At 44.6% G+C, this 15,527-nt stretch overlaps 1 protein-coding gene and 2 pseudogenes across 11 annotated transcripts in view; 1 reads left to right on the top strand and 2 right to left on the bottom strand.

The window, feature by feature from the left end:
* The window catches only part of LOC308419637 (nucleophosmin-like), a 506,796-nt pseudogene that overhangs the window by 191,618 nt on the left and 299,651 nt on the right, over positions 1–15,527 (top strand). The gene's annotated exons all lie outside the window — the stretch shown is intronic.
* Positions 1–15,527, bottom strand: part of ARHGEF11 (Rho guanine nucleotide exchange factor 11) — a 107,408-nt gene that overhangs the window by 19,610 nt on the left and 72,271 nt on the right. For 6 of the 9 annotated variants that reach the window (XM_080915677.1, XM_080915671.1, XM_080915673.1 and 3 more), the window contains 12 exons: positions 14,832–14,877; positions 14,234–14,310; positions 13,440–13,577; positions 8,696–8,770; positions 8,377–8,478; positions 7,248–7,346; positions 5,984–6,026; positions 4,662–4,758; positions 4,424–4,546; positions 1,908–1,931; positions 747–891; positions 394–493 (listed from right to left, as the gene is read on the bottom strand). In XM_080915677.1, the coding sequence (XP_080771803.1) occupies positions 394–493; positions 747–891; positions 1,908–1,931; positions 4,424–4,546; positions 4,662–4,758; positions 5,984–6,026; positions 7,248–7,346; positions 8,377–8,478; positions 8,696–8,770; positions 13,440–13,577; positions 14,234–14,310; positions 14,832–14,877 (1,069 nt within the window). The remainder of the gene's footprint in view (positions 1–393; positions 494–746; positions 892–1,907; positions 1,932–4,423; positions 4,547–4,661; positions 4,759–5,983; positions 6,027–7,247; positions 7,347–8,376; positions 8,479–8,695; positions 8,771–13,439; positions 13,578–14,233; positions 14,311–14,831; positions 14,878–15,527) is intronic. The other 3 variants (XM_080915672.1, XM_080915675.1, XM_080915679.1) reach the window with 1 other exon arrangement.
* Positions 12,059–12,927, bottom strand: LOC308419851 (small ribosomal subunit protein uS5-like; annotated as a pseudogene). Its single transcript has one exon. The product of its transcript is annotated as a small ribosomal subunit protein uS5-like (transcript).

Genomic DNA, 15,527 nt, shown 5'->3' with positions numbered 1-15,527 from the left:
GTCCCTATCCCTGCCAGTTCTACCTAATAGTCATTTAAAACCCTCATCAAGGATCCAAAACACAAAATCACAGGAGTGTACATAAGTCCTGGGGATGAAGATGATGAGGGAACTACAGAACTACTCAGTAGCTACAGCTGCTTCTCAAGTTCCAGACTGAGACCCATGGGTAAGCAACGCACCCTGGCTCTGAAACATTCACCTAACCTCAATGAGATTGACTAGATGTGGCAGGGGGAGAGAGCAGCAGTTTTAAGAGTAAGCTATAGTCTCCAGGGTTTAGGCTTTGGCTCCCAGAAACACAGGAAGCTTCTCTACTTTCTGGGAAGTTGGAGGGCCTCAATTCTCTACCAAAGAATGGCCAAGGCTTTTTTTGCTTCCTAAAATACTCACTGCTCTGAGAAGAGCTCTTGGGCTTCCCAATGTATCTGAGGATGGGGTTTCGCTTCTTGTCCTCCAAGGCATCCTTTTCTTTCTTGGAATTGCTGCTCTGCTGAGATAGGAGACATTAGTTTGGAGGTGGTTCCAACACTCAGACATGAGACTGCTAATCACTCTTGCCCTGTTCCCAAGACTGGCCCTAAACAAATCATCGGAGAGCGGATGCAGGTTTATACTCCGATGAACATGTTCCACCTGTGTCTGGGTTTGGAGAAAGGAGGGGATGGAGCTGTGAAATGGCTTTCCTGTCTGCCTCAGCACAGGGCACTGCTCCAGGACAGCCATGCTGTGGGCAGTTCTGTTACCTTCTTGGTCTTAGGGAAGAAGGGCAGCCACTTGTCCTTGTCAGGGGCAGACTGGGTCTTTTCTGCCATGTAGGAGGGTCGAGACTCCCGAAGACGGATCCCAACATGACTCATGTAGGTATTAACAGCAAAGTCCATGGGAGCACTGTAAAATAGGAGTGTTGTGAACCAGAAAGGTCAAGTAATGTTTCTTAACAGAAGGCTGAGGGAGCAAAACCCGTAAGACAATCTCTGTCTGTATAGGCATCCCAAGGAGAAGAAAAGGTAGTTATGAGCTAAAATATTCAAAGTGAAGTCTGTATGATCAACTGCAACTGTAGTCAGGAATCGGCCCAAAGCTCTTCACTGCTCCCAAGAGAAATCTAAGTGGTATTCTCTCTCCATGAAGGGATGTGGTCAGTGGACGGGAACACAATGTCCCTAAAACGTAAGGCCTGGAGGATGGGCTAAGTGTAGCCAACATCCTCAGACACACATGAGCCTTCACCCTCCCTTTCCCCATCTCTGAGAACAAGGAAAAAACAGAGCAAAGGGCTATCAAGTGTTTCTAATTGCCGAAAACAAATGAAACTATCCAGAGCTCTGTGCTTAAAATATAGTTGGCCTGTAATTCAGCAGACACATTATCTTCTTTAACTTTGGCTTCATGGCCCGTCTCTTCCCTTACAAAGCATGTGCAGACAGGAAATGCAGACCCATTTTAAGCTGACAAGAATTAATAAGGCCAATATGTAGAAATTACATTAAAAAAAAAAAGTGCCAAGAAAGGAGGTGCTTTCTTTCTGCAGGTGCTGCTGTCACAGACTGATTCTAACACTGCCATCCATCCTTTGGGAGGTGAACTCTTACAGGGAATGGAGTCAGGAGGGAGACTCAGGGGTACTGTGGGTAGATACACAGCAGGCCTAAGAAGTCAGGAGGTGAGGGCCAGCCTGTCACACCAAGGAGTAGAGCCATGTATCAGGTCCCTAGACATCAAGGATCTGGATCTCTTAAGTCCTGCGTGCTAAGGTCAGTCATCTGGGAGTTACACCTGCACAGACTCATATCCTATAGTGTTAGTTTTCTTACACAATGCAGAAATGAAAAACACAGAAGACCTCAGCCCTACTTCTTCCCACCTTGACCATTGCAAGTGTACCATACCATGGATTTGCTCACCTCCGGTCTTCCTCATATTTGGACCTGTAAAGAAAGAACAGGTGACTCGGACCTGAGACAGGCTGTTGTCTGGGCAGAAGGTTAGTCCTTTCTTGGAGAGAGGAGGGATGGCAGGGGACACAAGGTCAGATTCAAGAAGGTTTTGAGCCTTGTAGCCAGGTAGTAAGAGGTTTTTATTTCCTCAAAGATTCAACTAGCACAATGATGATCATGACAATAATGTCTTTCTGGTACAACAGGGGATGTGGCAAATTCAGTCTCTGCTCTTTGACGTTATCAGGAGGAAAAAAAATGAAAACTGGAGCCTGACTAAAGAAATTTATTGTAAAGAGGCAAATGGTAGCAGCAGCTAATGTTTGGGTATTATCATAGGTCATGCATTTTTATAAGCTGTTTACACAAAAAGCCCATTTAATTTCAAAATACTCACAAGAAGGCTCCCACTTTGTAAGTACAAACTATCATTACTTTTAAAGAAAGACTATTGTAAGTTGGGTTCATAGAATCTCTGAGCATGCTATCCCAGAACCAAGGAATGGTCCCTGACTACTGAAGGTCAGAGAATCTGCAAGGACCATGCTTTTTGTGCGGCTTCCTTTCTGGTCCAGATGTCCTAGTCTTTCTTCTTTATATTTATTAGTACTGCAGATTAGACCCAGAGTCTTGTACATGTTAGGAAAGCACTCATATACCCTCTGTCCTAAATTGTTTTAAAATTCTGGTCCTACTGAGTTTGGTTTTGAACTCAGTAGCCCAGGGAAGTCTTGACTTTTGCCTCAGCTCTGAAGGTAGCTGAGTTTGTAGGCCTATCCCACCAGGCTCAGCTAATTTTAACTTTTTAGTGAGATGGAACCTAGGGCCTCCTGCTTGCTAGGCAACTGCTCCACTACTGAGCTGTAACCTAAGCCCCTTTAGTCCAGATCTGTCACCAAATGACAGAGTCACACATGCAGCTCTCTCTTCACATCTATAGTTTGATATCCCAAAGAGACTGAACTTAACATGTCCAGAAGTGATCCCCAGGTTACCAACTTCGCCTAGAGTGACCGACAGTCTTTTTAGTGGCTCATGTAAGACCTGTTGGGACCTCTTCTTTGACTTTGCCACTCAAGTTTTAAGAAGGTCTTCTCTTCATGATTCTATTGCTCAACTCCACTGAGAGCCGACCTCCATGACAGCTGCTCTACCACCACTGGAGGGGATTCCTATAGAGGAACCTTCTAAGTGAACTTCTTGGAGTCCCATCTCTTGCAGCTCTAACAGCTCCTTGCTTGCTCAGTGAAGCCCAAACTCTTCACCATATTACGTGTTGTTATCACTTTGCATTGCTCCTTGCTCTTTACTGTTCCTTAAATGCTGGGCACAAACTACTTGGCCTCTGTCTGCCTTTATTATGTCTGCAGTGTCTTTCTGAGATGTCAAGGATAACTTAGTCAATGTCTTCAACTGATTAAGTACTACCTTTTCCAGGTAGCTCACCTGGACTAGCCTATTTAAGTTTGCAACACACTGACACTGGTACTCCCGACTGACTGCATCCAATCTATCCCCCCCGCCCCCAGTGCTTGTTATACCAATCTACTTAATTCCTATACACTGCTGTCTTTTCTCATCACTGCATAATCCTCACAAAGGATATAACTAACCACTTGTGCACTAGATGCTTCATACAGTGGAGACATATTTGATGTTTGCGAAACTGAAAGGCTCATGTTATTGACACTACCAAGGACACTCAGGCTAACTTTGTCATTTAGTTTATGAGGTCCAGAGTGGAGAACAAATTGATTAAGGTCACACTACTCAGTAAGAGGAAATACTGGGAAGAAAAGCTATTTATGCTTAGTTCAGTCTTCAACCCTGCTCCGGGATTCAAACCATGGACAACATATGCTTCAGAAAATGGGACTAGGGAAGGAATAGGGTTAAGACCACTGGCTCTTATTCTGAAGGACCCAAGTTTGATTCCCGGCACACAGGTCTGTAATTCTAGCTGTGGGGGTGGGTTGGGGATTCCACACCCCCTTTTGGCCTTTGTGGGCACTGCATGCACACAATGCACTGACATCCAAGCAGAAAAAAAAAAAAACACTCATACATACAGTCAAAGACAAACAAACAAAAGCAAAGAAACAGAAAGTACTGGAGAAGCACAGCAAGAGCACCTGTGCTGAAACTTCCAGGAAGGTGCTCTAGTTTTCTGTTGTACTGGTGAAAAATGGCTGCTTTCTTTAAATCAGTTCTGACCATCTCCTAAAGATGTTCCATCCCCTGGCAGGGGTACAGTCTCCCTCTGAGTATCAGCCATGCATGAACTCAGAGGCAGGGAAGGAGAGATCATGAAAGGGACAGAAGTGGGAAGCACAAAGCTCACTGTATTTTTGGACTGTCATAACTACCAGAAAGCTGTCACCAGCTCTAGGCTTGAAAGTGGGGCTCTCAGGTAGAAAACAGACTTTCAAGATCTGCCAACCTGTCTGTTAAGTTCAGAGGTAGGAGTTAAACTGAATACTCACAAGATATCTCCAAGGGCAGCCAGTTGCTTCTCAGCCATTTGGCGTTCTCGAAGAGGGTCCCCATCCAGGTCTAGTAGGTCATTTTCACCATAAAGGCTACCCAGCCCCAGAGTGCGCTTTGATCTGCACCAGAGATACAACGGGGGAACAAGTAACACACTGAGCAGGTCTGTACCTAGAAAGAGAAAATCGAATCCACCGTCCAGAGGTGCAGAAAGAACAGAGGGGCTCTTCGAACCTATAGTCATTGATCTGTTCCTGGATCTCCAGCATGACTGCCTCCTGAGCTTCACAGAGCACACCTTGCAGGTCCTCACTGTTTCGCAGGCGTAGGTCTGTAGTGGGAGACCAGGGAAGGCAGAGTAAAGAGGTGTCGAGAAGGAGGAGAAGAAGGAAGAAGAGAGGAAGAGGAGGAGGGAGAGGAAATAATTTCTGCTAAGCACCTCAAGTGGTTTTTGCATCCTGTGATACTTGGTAGAAAACTTGGCTTTTTGACCTATTAGCCTGAAAGTAAGGGAGGCCTGCATTCCTTCCAGTCAATGTTTTTTCTTGTTTAATTAAAAACATGTTTCACTTATTTTGTGTGTGCATGTGGAGGTCAGAGGATAACTCTGTGGAGTTACGTCTCCTCTCCCCACCTTTATGTGGGTTTCATGAGCTAAAGTCAGGTTGTCAGGCCTAAGGCTGAATCATTCTTCTGTTCTTATTAAAGTAAAGGATATAATTATTCTCTGAATGTCTAATGCTCCATATGAGGAAATATTGAAGCCCTTTCTCACTGGACATATGCTCAAATGTCTGCTAATATCAACATGTAGCCTTCTTGTACACTTATTCCTTCTCTTACCTTGACACCATTACAAAGGCCTAAAAAACAGAAAACCTCAATACTTCATGGAACCAAGAGACGTACATTTCCTGTTCTGACATCTAGCACCACACAGGGTGGGCCAAGGCCTTGGAAACAGCAACCTCATTCTCCCTCTCTGTCTCTGACTCTCTCTCTCTTGAGACAGGGCATCACTATGTAGTTCTGGCTGTCCTGGAACTTACCATGTAGATTAGGCTAGACTCACACTCAGAGGTCTGCCTGACTCTGCCTCCTGAATCTCCTGAATGCTGAGAATAAAGGGATGTGCTGCCATGCAGGGTTTGCATTTCTGAGCAAGCTGCTTTTCGTGTACATGTACTTTGTCCTCCCGATGTCTTTGCCATTAATTGTTTCTTTCCAAATGTAATTCTATCTTATAAAACACTACCTGTGCCCAGCTTAAGTTGTTTTTTTTTTGTTTGTTTGTTTGTTTGTTTTTGAGATAGCCTTCATATATCCTACTCTGGCTTGCTATGTAGCTAAGGACAATCCTGAACTTCTGATCTGTCTTTACTTCCTGAATGCTGGGATTACAGGTGTGCTTTTGACTAATCATCTATAGATTCTACCCCACCCCCAGCCCCAGTACAAAACAGTTACCCAGGGTCAGGGACTCTGATTCTGTCTCTGGTGTTTCCTGAGAGTTCAGTACAAGAGGACACTAAAAAAGCTAACCATGAGCAACTTACCAATTTCAGCCTGCAACATCTCAGGGATCTTCACTCTGAGAGGCTGTAAAACAGAAAGTGGGGGGCAAAAGTGAGACTGCATGCACAGAGAGGATCGGAGTGTGAGGTGCCCAGGGCCTGGTCATGTGTGTCCTCTCCTGTCCATAGCAACCCTTGCCTTTTCATCTCTTCTCAAGTTTGGGAATGAATTCTAGGCTAGGATTTTGGGAAATGGCACGTGGGTTTACAAGGCAAGTGGTAGCGGTTCTTTTACTCTGATGCTTGGAATATAGAAAGGCATGTTCAAAGCAGAACCAGTGCTAAATTTGCTGCTACACTCTCCTTTGCCTCCCAGTGGTCCCAGAGGGATAACCTTTGTTATCAGATGGACCACTTCTCCCCCCGCCCCCAGCTGCTACCAGTGAAAACTGGGTATATGTCACCTAGTCCTGCAGGATTCTCTGGTATGTGTCCTTAAATCTCTTGCCATGTGGCTGGATGTTGGTATGGTTTTGTAAAAGATGGCAGAGAGTATGTGGCAGCTCTAATTTTCTTATTGACCCACTGAAGGCAGCAAATGCAAAACACCGAGGAACACCAAATTTTCCTACTTCATTGGTCCTAGTAGTCAACTGTGAGAAGAATAAAATCGTGTGGAATTAGTTTAGTTGATCAGATTGTAAAGTCGTGATAAGGAATGCCATCTGCAGGCACAGGCTTTGACCAGCAGGATCCTGACACCTCCATGAGAACCCAGTTCAAATGCAGAGAGGTGCCTTCCTCCTAGACACTGTGAGCTTCCCTTTCAACCCCTTCTTTACAGAAGGACAGCAAGTCTGGCTAAGTCTCAGAAACTCCTACTCTCCTTGTCTTATTGATTCAGATTATCTGATATTCTTGGTCTGTTTCTTCATCCAGGGAAGGAAAGGCAGACAGGGTTTGGGGAGTAATCAGAATATCCATCTCAGTGGCTCTCAACTTAACGCTGTGATCCTGTAATACAGTACGCAGCCTTGGTTCCTACTTTATGGGTATAAACACCCATGATGCTGGCTGCTCCAGTGTCCTGTCAGTCCACAGAAGGAAAGCAAAGCTGACAGGATGAAGCTCTTCCAGGAGGAAGTAGCACTGAATTCAAGATGAGTGGGGACCAACCTAGTGAACACATTTTTGAAATATTAAAAAAAAAAAAAAACTGTCTCTATTTATCTTTAACATTTTGTTTGGTTTTCCTCTGCTTGTGGTACAGACTATGTAATTGTAATCTAATTCATGATGGTCTTACCGCATTTTTTTCTAGGAAAATGTTCCAGATGTCTTTGCCCAGACTTCGGGAATCTTTGGGATTTGTCTGCTGATAAACTTCTGAACACAAATAAAAAAGCTACAATGACAGAGAAGCTGGGTTAGAGCAGCAGATCCTCCTTCCCCAGGGATGACTTTGTCATGGGGACATTTGATGATGTGTAATTCTGACTTGCTAAATTTACTAGGTGGTGACTCCTACTGCCATCTAGGGGTCGAGTCCAATAAGTGGCTAAATATCTCCAAATTAAGATGACCTTCCAGGGCAAAGAATCCCCCCCCCCCCCCCCAAATGCCAACAATGTGGAGGCTGAGAACCCATAAGCAACCTCAGCCCCTCTCATGAGCACATTTCAGGTTGGCTACTCCTCTACTGTCTCCTACAGTTTACATTTCTTGGTGCTTCTTCATGTGTTTATGTATTATTCCTGATGAGCTTTTATTCTGCTTCTCTTGGTAAGTGTGACTTTTCAGGGATGCTTCTGAGACATCAGCATTTAGGGCTAAACAGGTATTCAATTAAGTTCCCTTTGAGGAAATCAATGTTCATTATGGCCTCTAATTGTGATATTCCCAGAAATTAAAAACCAGCAACTCAATCCTTGGGCTTACTCTGAAAAACACAACTCTGACCCTCCTTTCCCATCATCCCTTGTTTCTGTGCAGCTTGAAGGAGAGGGAGGGTGTGTAAGGTGGTGGCTTTGTGCACCACCATGAGCACTCAAAGTCTCATTGCGTAGCCCTGAACTCAGAGACCATCTGCCTTTGCTTCCAGAAACTGGTATTCCTTCATGTATCACCTCAGATGGAAGATCTTTAGTGCTCTGCCTTACCAAAAGTTTTTGTAGCAATACTGTAAATCTGCAAGGGCAATTCTCTCAACTCTCTCAAGACTTCCTAAACCGACGGAGAACTACAGTTTTCATGGCCTACATCTTCTTGTTACCCCTTAGGCTACAACTATGGCTCTAGTCCATCTCTATCCTTGAGATGCTGGACTTTGTCTATGGACCTGACATTAAAAGCTAGATACATAGAGAGATCAGACATAGTGGTCAGACATTGTTGAGTACAAGCAGGGTTCAAACAGATTGACACCTCTGACTTACCAAGGGGCCAGGGTCTGCCTGAGAGAAGATGTAACGTAGAAAAACTACCAAGTAAGCTGGATGTGACTTCAGTTTTTCAAGATCTTGGAAGATGATGTCACTCTAAAAGGCAGAAAACTGAGAATGGCCGGGAAGCACAGAGACAGGAGACAGACAGCAAACTTTACTCCCAAGCTCTCTATCTTCCGGGCTCTGATAGCTGAGTCTCCTTTCTCATAGGGTTCTTTCATAGCTGGTGCTAATCAAACTGCTTCCAGTCAAGGGCAGTGTGGATAAAGAAAGGGAGGAAAATTAAAGGAGCAAATCAGAAAACTGTTACCTCATTGTTGAAATAACCTGGGTCATAATCTTCCTCTGGTCCAATAATCAGAGGCTTTGGGCTTTGATCTATACCCTGAAAGGAAAGAGTTGAAATATAGAGAGGTTACAGAAGACATAGCTTCAACTTCCTCCACAACATCTGTTTAGCAGCCTAACTTTAAAAAGGCCACCAGCACCCCAAGGTTCAGCACAGATGTAACGATTTCCACTCACAGAAAGCCAACTGCTTCTGGATGGGACCCAGAAGACATAGAGCAGTCTGGTAGCATGACACAAGATATGGGAAATTGGAAAAAGTTCTCTGTCTATTTGCAAAAGATGAGGAATAAATGTCTTTTAACAAAGTAAAAGCTAACAGCACCTAATGGATTGGAGACTTGTGTTTTCCTAAACAGACCAAACCACCATTGTTCCACCTAAACAACCACACAAGTACCACAGTGCTGCTAAGTAGTGTGGACAGCAATGTATGAATTAGTAACTGTCAGGGAGACCAGAGCAGCAGATCTGCCTCTCCTTCAACACCACAGCATGGGGCTGATCTTCCTCAAGCACCCTCATGCATTGTTTTCCTTGTCTGCTTAACAATCTATGGTATATCCCCATTCTCTGTTAAAACCCAGACTCTTTATCCTGGCTTTTATTTTTCTTTTCTCTTTCCATGGCTTTTAATAAATACTAGTTCTAACTGACATACCAGTAACAACTTCTAGGAGACCTCAGACTACATGAACATTTTAAATGCTTTACAGGTCAGATTCTTCTAAAGGTTCCCTGAGATAACAAAGGTTTTTTGACTTTGTTTTTTCCTGAGACAGCCTATGAAGCCCTGGCTGTCCTGAAACCCACTCTGTAGACCAGGCTGGCCTCAAACTTATCCACCTGCCTCTGCCTCCCAAGTGATGAGATTAAAGGTGTGCTCCACCATGCCTGGCTTCTACTATAAAATTTCTTTACTGAAAAAAAAATCAATTAAATTTTATTAGATTCTACTTCATTAGAATAAACACTGCTACTGCTTTGATGGTTCACCAAAAGGCTCACCGTTTGAAAACAATACCTCTGAAACTTCCTCACACAAATGTCCTCCAGTATGAGAGTTTTTTGTTTGTCTTTTTGAGACAGGGTCTCATTATGTAGACCAGGCTGGCTTCAAACTCACAGCGCTCCACCTGCTCTATCTGGCTTATCGTGAGAAATTTACTACTTCAGGAGAGATGCTGGTGAGGCTAGAATCTTTTTATGTGGTGCTGAGACATGACTCTAAATAGCAGTGATTCAAGTTGTCAGAGAGTTCATTTCAGTTCCTATTTAATCTTTTGATTTGATTAATAAAGTTTCAGTCTGTTCTTCGTCTATCTTTACAAAGTCTTAAACCTTTACAAATGAAGATTCCACCTCAGACTTAATTACAAGCAAAAGAATATGGCTAGGCTGAAAATACAATAATATATAAAATTCACTCATAGATAATAAATTTAAATAGATAAATGTTACGCTTTCACTAATTTTTTAGACTTTATTTTTACTTTACATGTATGGGTATTTTGCCTGCATCCATGTCTATGTCCCGCATGCATGTGGTGCCTGCGGTGCCAGAAGAGGGTGGTGGGTCCTCTGGATCTGGAGTTACAGATGGCTGTTGTCCTGGCTAGTTTTTATGTCAGCTTTATACAAGCTAGAGTCGTTTGAAAGGAGGGAATCTCAATTGAGAAAAATAAGCCTTCATAAGACCCAGTTGTAGGGCATTTTTCTTAATAAGTGCCTAATGAAGGTAGGCCGACCCACTGAGGGCAGTGCAATCCCTAGGCTGGTGGCACTGGCTTCTATAAGAAAGCAAGCCTGTCACCAGGACTTTCCGTGGTCTTTGCATCAGCTCCTGCCTGCAGGTTCTGCCCTGCTTGAGTCCTGTCCTGACTTCTTGGATGATAAACTGTGATATGGAAGTATAAGCCAAACGAACCCTTCCTTTTCCAGGTTGTTTTTTGTTATAGTGTTTCATCACAGCAATAGAAACCCTAACTAAGACAACTGTGAGCTATCATGTAGATGTTGGGAACCCAACTTGGGTCTTCTGGAAGAACAGTGATCGGGGTTAGTCTTATGAGCTGTGTATTTAGAAGCTGAGTTCCATGCCCCTATTCAGACTGTAACCTGAACTTGGATACTAACCTACGGACTGCAAAGAATGCTCCCCATTAATCCTGGATTGGTCAATAAATGACTGATGCTTATGACTGGGCAGAAAGGAAAGGAGGACAGGATTGAGAATTGAGTGACGGGTCTTGAGAGAGACCATGAAGGAAAGAAAAGCCAGTGGGAGGAGGAGGTTGCCATTAGATGGATGGACCATCAGAGAAATGGACAGGCCGATGGAGCAGAAGCAACCAGAAAGACACCAGATTGGCAAGTGGCTGGTACTCGTGTGGGTCGTAACAGGTAGAAGAATTAGAATAGCTCAATACCTGCCCAGCATAGTGCCTATAGCTCACTAATAAATTGTAGCGTTTTGTGTCATTTACTTGGAAACTTTCAGGCAAGCAGTGGGGTAGAAACTCCTATAGTGTTAAGGAGTAAAAGAGGGTGTAATATTACTCCTCACAAAAATAATTCAATAAATAGTCATTGCTTTTGACTGCTGAACCATCTTTTCAGCCCTGAATTTTTATAGTGCATGATACATTCACATAATTTGGAATTGAAGTGATATAAAAGGGTAAATCAATTTAAAGTTTCCAAATTTCTGTTCTGAGTTTCCTTGGAGGTGATAACCATTAGCTTCTCAGGTATTCATCCAGAGACAGCTCATGCAGGAGGCATCCTAGTAACACAAATGGCAGCCTTCTCCATTGTTCTTTGTCTTTCTAGATAAGGCCTTACAAAATCCTTTCTAAGCACGTATGCTGCCTCACACTTACCTTACATTCACGGTATGTGATACAGGTTTAAATCTGCAGCAGTGACAAATACCCTTTAAAATGAATTTAAGTTTAAGCCAGGCTTGGTAGTACATGCCTTTAATCCCAACACATCAGAGGCAAAGCCAGGCAAATCTGTGTTTAAGTCCAGCCTGGTTTACTCTGGTTAGTTTACAAAACCAACATTATGAAACTCAAATGTGAATTTGGAAAATAATCAGTACAGTGGTAAATTTACAGTCTTGTTAGCCTCCATCTGCACTACTCCAGGCAAGCCCACCCACGGCACAGGTTTTCTGCAGGACTTTGTCTTGAGACAAATATCTGTCTTCCTGAATTTTCCCTGGCCCTAGTTCTACTTCTGAGAGTGGGGGCTTTCTTTTTTTTTTTTTTTTTTTTTTTTAACAGACTTGGTTCATTTATTTTGTCTTTTATAAAAATCCTTATGTGGTAGCCACAGCTGGAGCCTGGGTCCTCTGGTGTGGGTTTTCACAAGATGATCAGTGAATTCCTGATAAGGAGACTTGGTGAACACAGTTTCTTTCCAGAGGTCAGGGGTCAAGTAGCTGTACGTTTTTGAGATGGCATCAAAGGTGGCCTTGGCAAAGTTGCCCAGGGTGGCAGTGCAGCCTCTGGCTGAAGTGTAGTAGTCATCTATACCGGCCGTCATCAGAAGCTTCTTGGGCACAGGAGCAGAGACAATGCCAGTGCCTCTGGGGGCAGGAATGAGACGCACCAGCACAGAGCCACAGCGGCCTGTCACCTTGCATGGGACAGTGTGGGGCTTGCCAATCTTGTTCCCTCAGTAGCCTCTCCTCACAGGAACGATGGAAAGCTTGGCCAGGATAATGGCCCCTCGAATGGCAGTGGCAACCTCCTTGGAGCACTTAACACCAAGACCAACGTGACCATTGTAGTCCCCAATAGCGACGAAAGCCTTAAACCTGGTCCGCTGGCCAGCCCGGGTCTGCTTCTGCACTGGCATGATTTTCAGAACCTCATCCTTTAGAGATGCACCCAGGAAAAAGTCGATAATCTCAGACTCCTTAATGGGCAGGGAGAACAGGTAGATCTCCTCCAAAGACTTGATCTTCATGTCCTTAACCAGGCGGCCCAGCTTGGTGACGGGGATCCACTCCTTGTCTTCAGCTTTACCTCCACGAGCCCCGCGGCCTCGACCACGGCCTCGGCCTCGACCACGACCGCGGCCCCTAAGACCACTGCCGAATCCTCCGCGGAAGCCGCCGCGGCCTCCTAACCCTGGGCCCCCGGGTCCTCCAGGCCCTCCCGCTGCACCGGCGTCATCCGCCATTTGGTGTTTTCCCGAAGAAGAAGAAGCGAGTGGGGGCTTTCAAGTCACATTTTCTACTCTTTGGGCAGACAGTACCCCAAAATGTGTGTGGGGGGGCTAGAACGTAGCTGGACAAAAAAGATCCTAAGCATGCTGAACTTGTTTGTTTTCTTATTAGGATTCTAGTAATAAAGCTTATTTTTTATTTAATGTACAACACGGTATTTTTGTATATCTACATCATTGTATCTTGCTCTGATTCATGTCCTTGCCCTCAGTTTTGATTGAAGCTAAGTTCTGGCTAAGGGACGATAAGTATCTGAGTATCTAGACAGAAGCTGACCTAGTGGACTCCTTACCTCCTCACTCTGAGCTTGGCCTTCTCTATTTGTTCTCTAGGCAACCATCTCAAGCAGTGTGCTGTATGAGCAGGGTAAGCCTGATTGTTCAAGGTTACACACTGGTGATTGCCCTGGCCTGAATCCTAGTTGTGAAAGAAGAAAGGCAGACTGGGGTTTGTTCGTGTCTCTCACCTGGTGGTTGAGCGGGAGCAACACTGCGTCTGAGCCCTGTCGCCTGTGGTGTTGGGCCACCCTGGCCAGGATGACAGGGGAGGTTTGAGGGCTGTCTAGTCCAGGATCTGACAATACTGAGTTCCGGTTCATCAATGACTGGAGAGAGAGAATTCTGTGAGAAGGAGCCTCCCTCATCCAGACAACTCTCTGGAGTCAGCTTGCTTTATAAGGACAACCAGGCAGACACTCAACATGCCTTTGATTATATATTATCCCACTTAACCTTCTAACAGCTCTCTGAGGGAACATCATCTCTCAGCTTCCTTTTTACACAAAGAACTGGGCCTCAGAAGAGTCATGAGACTTACTGATGGTCAAAGAGCTTGTAGTATATATCCAATCTACAAGTCTCAGTCACAGGTCACACACGTCATTGCCATGTGCATCACCTCTTATGTATGCCAGGTATAGGAAACAGAGGCCCATACTACATCCCACCATTTTATAGATACCAGTCATCTTGTCACCAGTAGCTAGAAACAGTCAGAAGAGGACTTGGTAGGGTTCACTAATACTGCCCATCTTTTCATTCCACACTTTACACAACAGAGCTGATCAAATGTGATAAAATGACTATCTGGCATGAGGCTGTATGTCAAAGCTGCCCAGATCTAGAGCACAGTGACTAAATCCCGAGACTTGTGGAGGAGGTACCCGGACGACGGGCCAGGGCCTTCAGTGGCTACGCAGTGCCCAGGGATGGGACATTAAATGCACAGTTGTAAATGGGCCCAGTGCCTGCTGGTGCTCACCTCGCTGACGGAAGGAAAGCGTTCTGTCCCAGAGTCCAAGCCACTGTCTGCTTCCTGGGAGTCCACAGAGAGGCGGCCTGAGAAGAAAGCAGGTTAGACAGTTTTAGAAAAGGTCTCAGGTCCTTAAGAACAGACTTCCTTGTGGGCACTAGGTGGGGAGAGAATCTGCCATTGTCCCTTCTTTTGCCCGCTGCCCTTCAACTCCTTCATACCAAGACCCCCATTTTCTCCTGACATACTGGACTTTTACTCTCCCCATATCCAGCTTTTACCTAATTCTGCAACTGAGCGCAGAACAAGTCACCACCTAGAATACATCTGTGTGATGCCTTTAAAGCTCCTCTTTCTTACTCTTCAGCTTATTCCTGGCCTCATCTGGTCACCACTCCTTTCACAAGAGTTTGCTGAACATGCTGTCAACAAGCTGCTGTCTGGACTTGTCATCTCAGTAGCTCCTGTTTCTTACTTAACTACTGCTTATTTTTACACACCCACTGCCCTGTGTACTGGTATCTTTTCCTCGTTATTCTAGAATCTGCCTCACTGGGAGAGACTACCATGAAGTAGCCTCATATATACCAGGGGTGACAGGATTTACCTTCACATGTTCTCTGGCTGGTCTCACCCCAGAATGGAACTATGTCCTAAAAGAGAAAGACCAAAGGATGAGAACTTTTCTTAGAGCCTTTCCCATTCCCATTCCTTTCCCCAATCAGAGCCATGTTTGCTTTTATAGCAAGTGGCCACCTCTGCTTTATTGCCTGAGAAATGCCTGACTTAAAGAGATGCTCTCCGAGAGTGGCCCACCTTCTAATAGTGGGAAGAGAGCTTGACCATTATTGTAAAACTTAACAAAAATCTCCCCTCACTTACCGCCCTAGACTTCAAAGCATTTATTACTTTATTTCAGTTAGATACAGGACAGGGTATTCTAACCATCAAGAAATAGAGAAGTCCTAAGGCTGCACTGAGGACAGATGTTAAACAGCTGTGTCCATGGGGAGCACTGGAATTGGCATGGAGCTATGCCCCAGCCATTGCAGAAGTAACACTGGCAGGGTTTTACTGTGCACAAGGCATTTTCTTAACCACATTCAATCTTTCAGCAACTCCAGTTAAAAGAGGCTATTCCCATGTTACAAATGAGAAGACAGAAAGAAGCTCAGATGTTCAGTAATTGTTCTAAGCCACACTCTAAGTGAAAAACAAAAACAAAACCAACCAACAAACAATAACAACAACAAACCCCCAAAGCAGGACTAGAGTCCAAATGTCCCAATCTCAGCTCAGTTTC

Source organism: Micromys minutus (genome assembly GCF_963924665.1).
Source record: "Micromys minutus genome assembly, chromosome: 4".
NCBI classification, from domain to species: Eukaryota; Metazoa; Chordata; class Mammalia; order Rodentia; family Muridae; genus Micromys; species Micromys minutus.
Note: the sequence above shows the minus strand (reverse complement) of the source record. Positions and strands in the feature narration are given on the sequence as shown.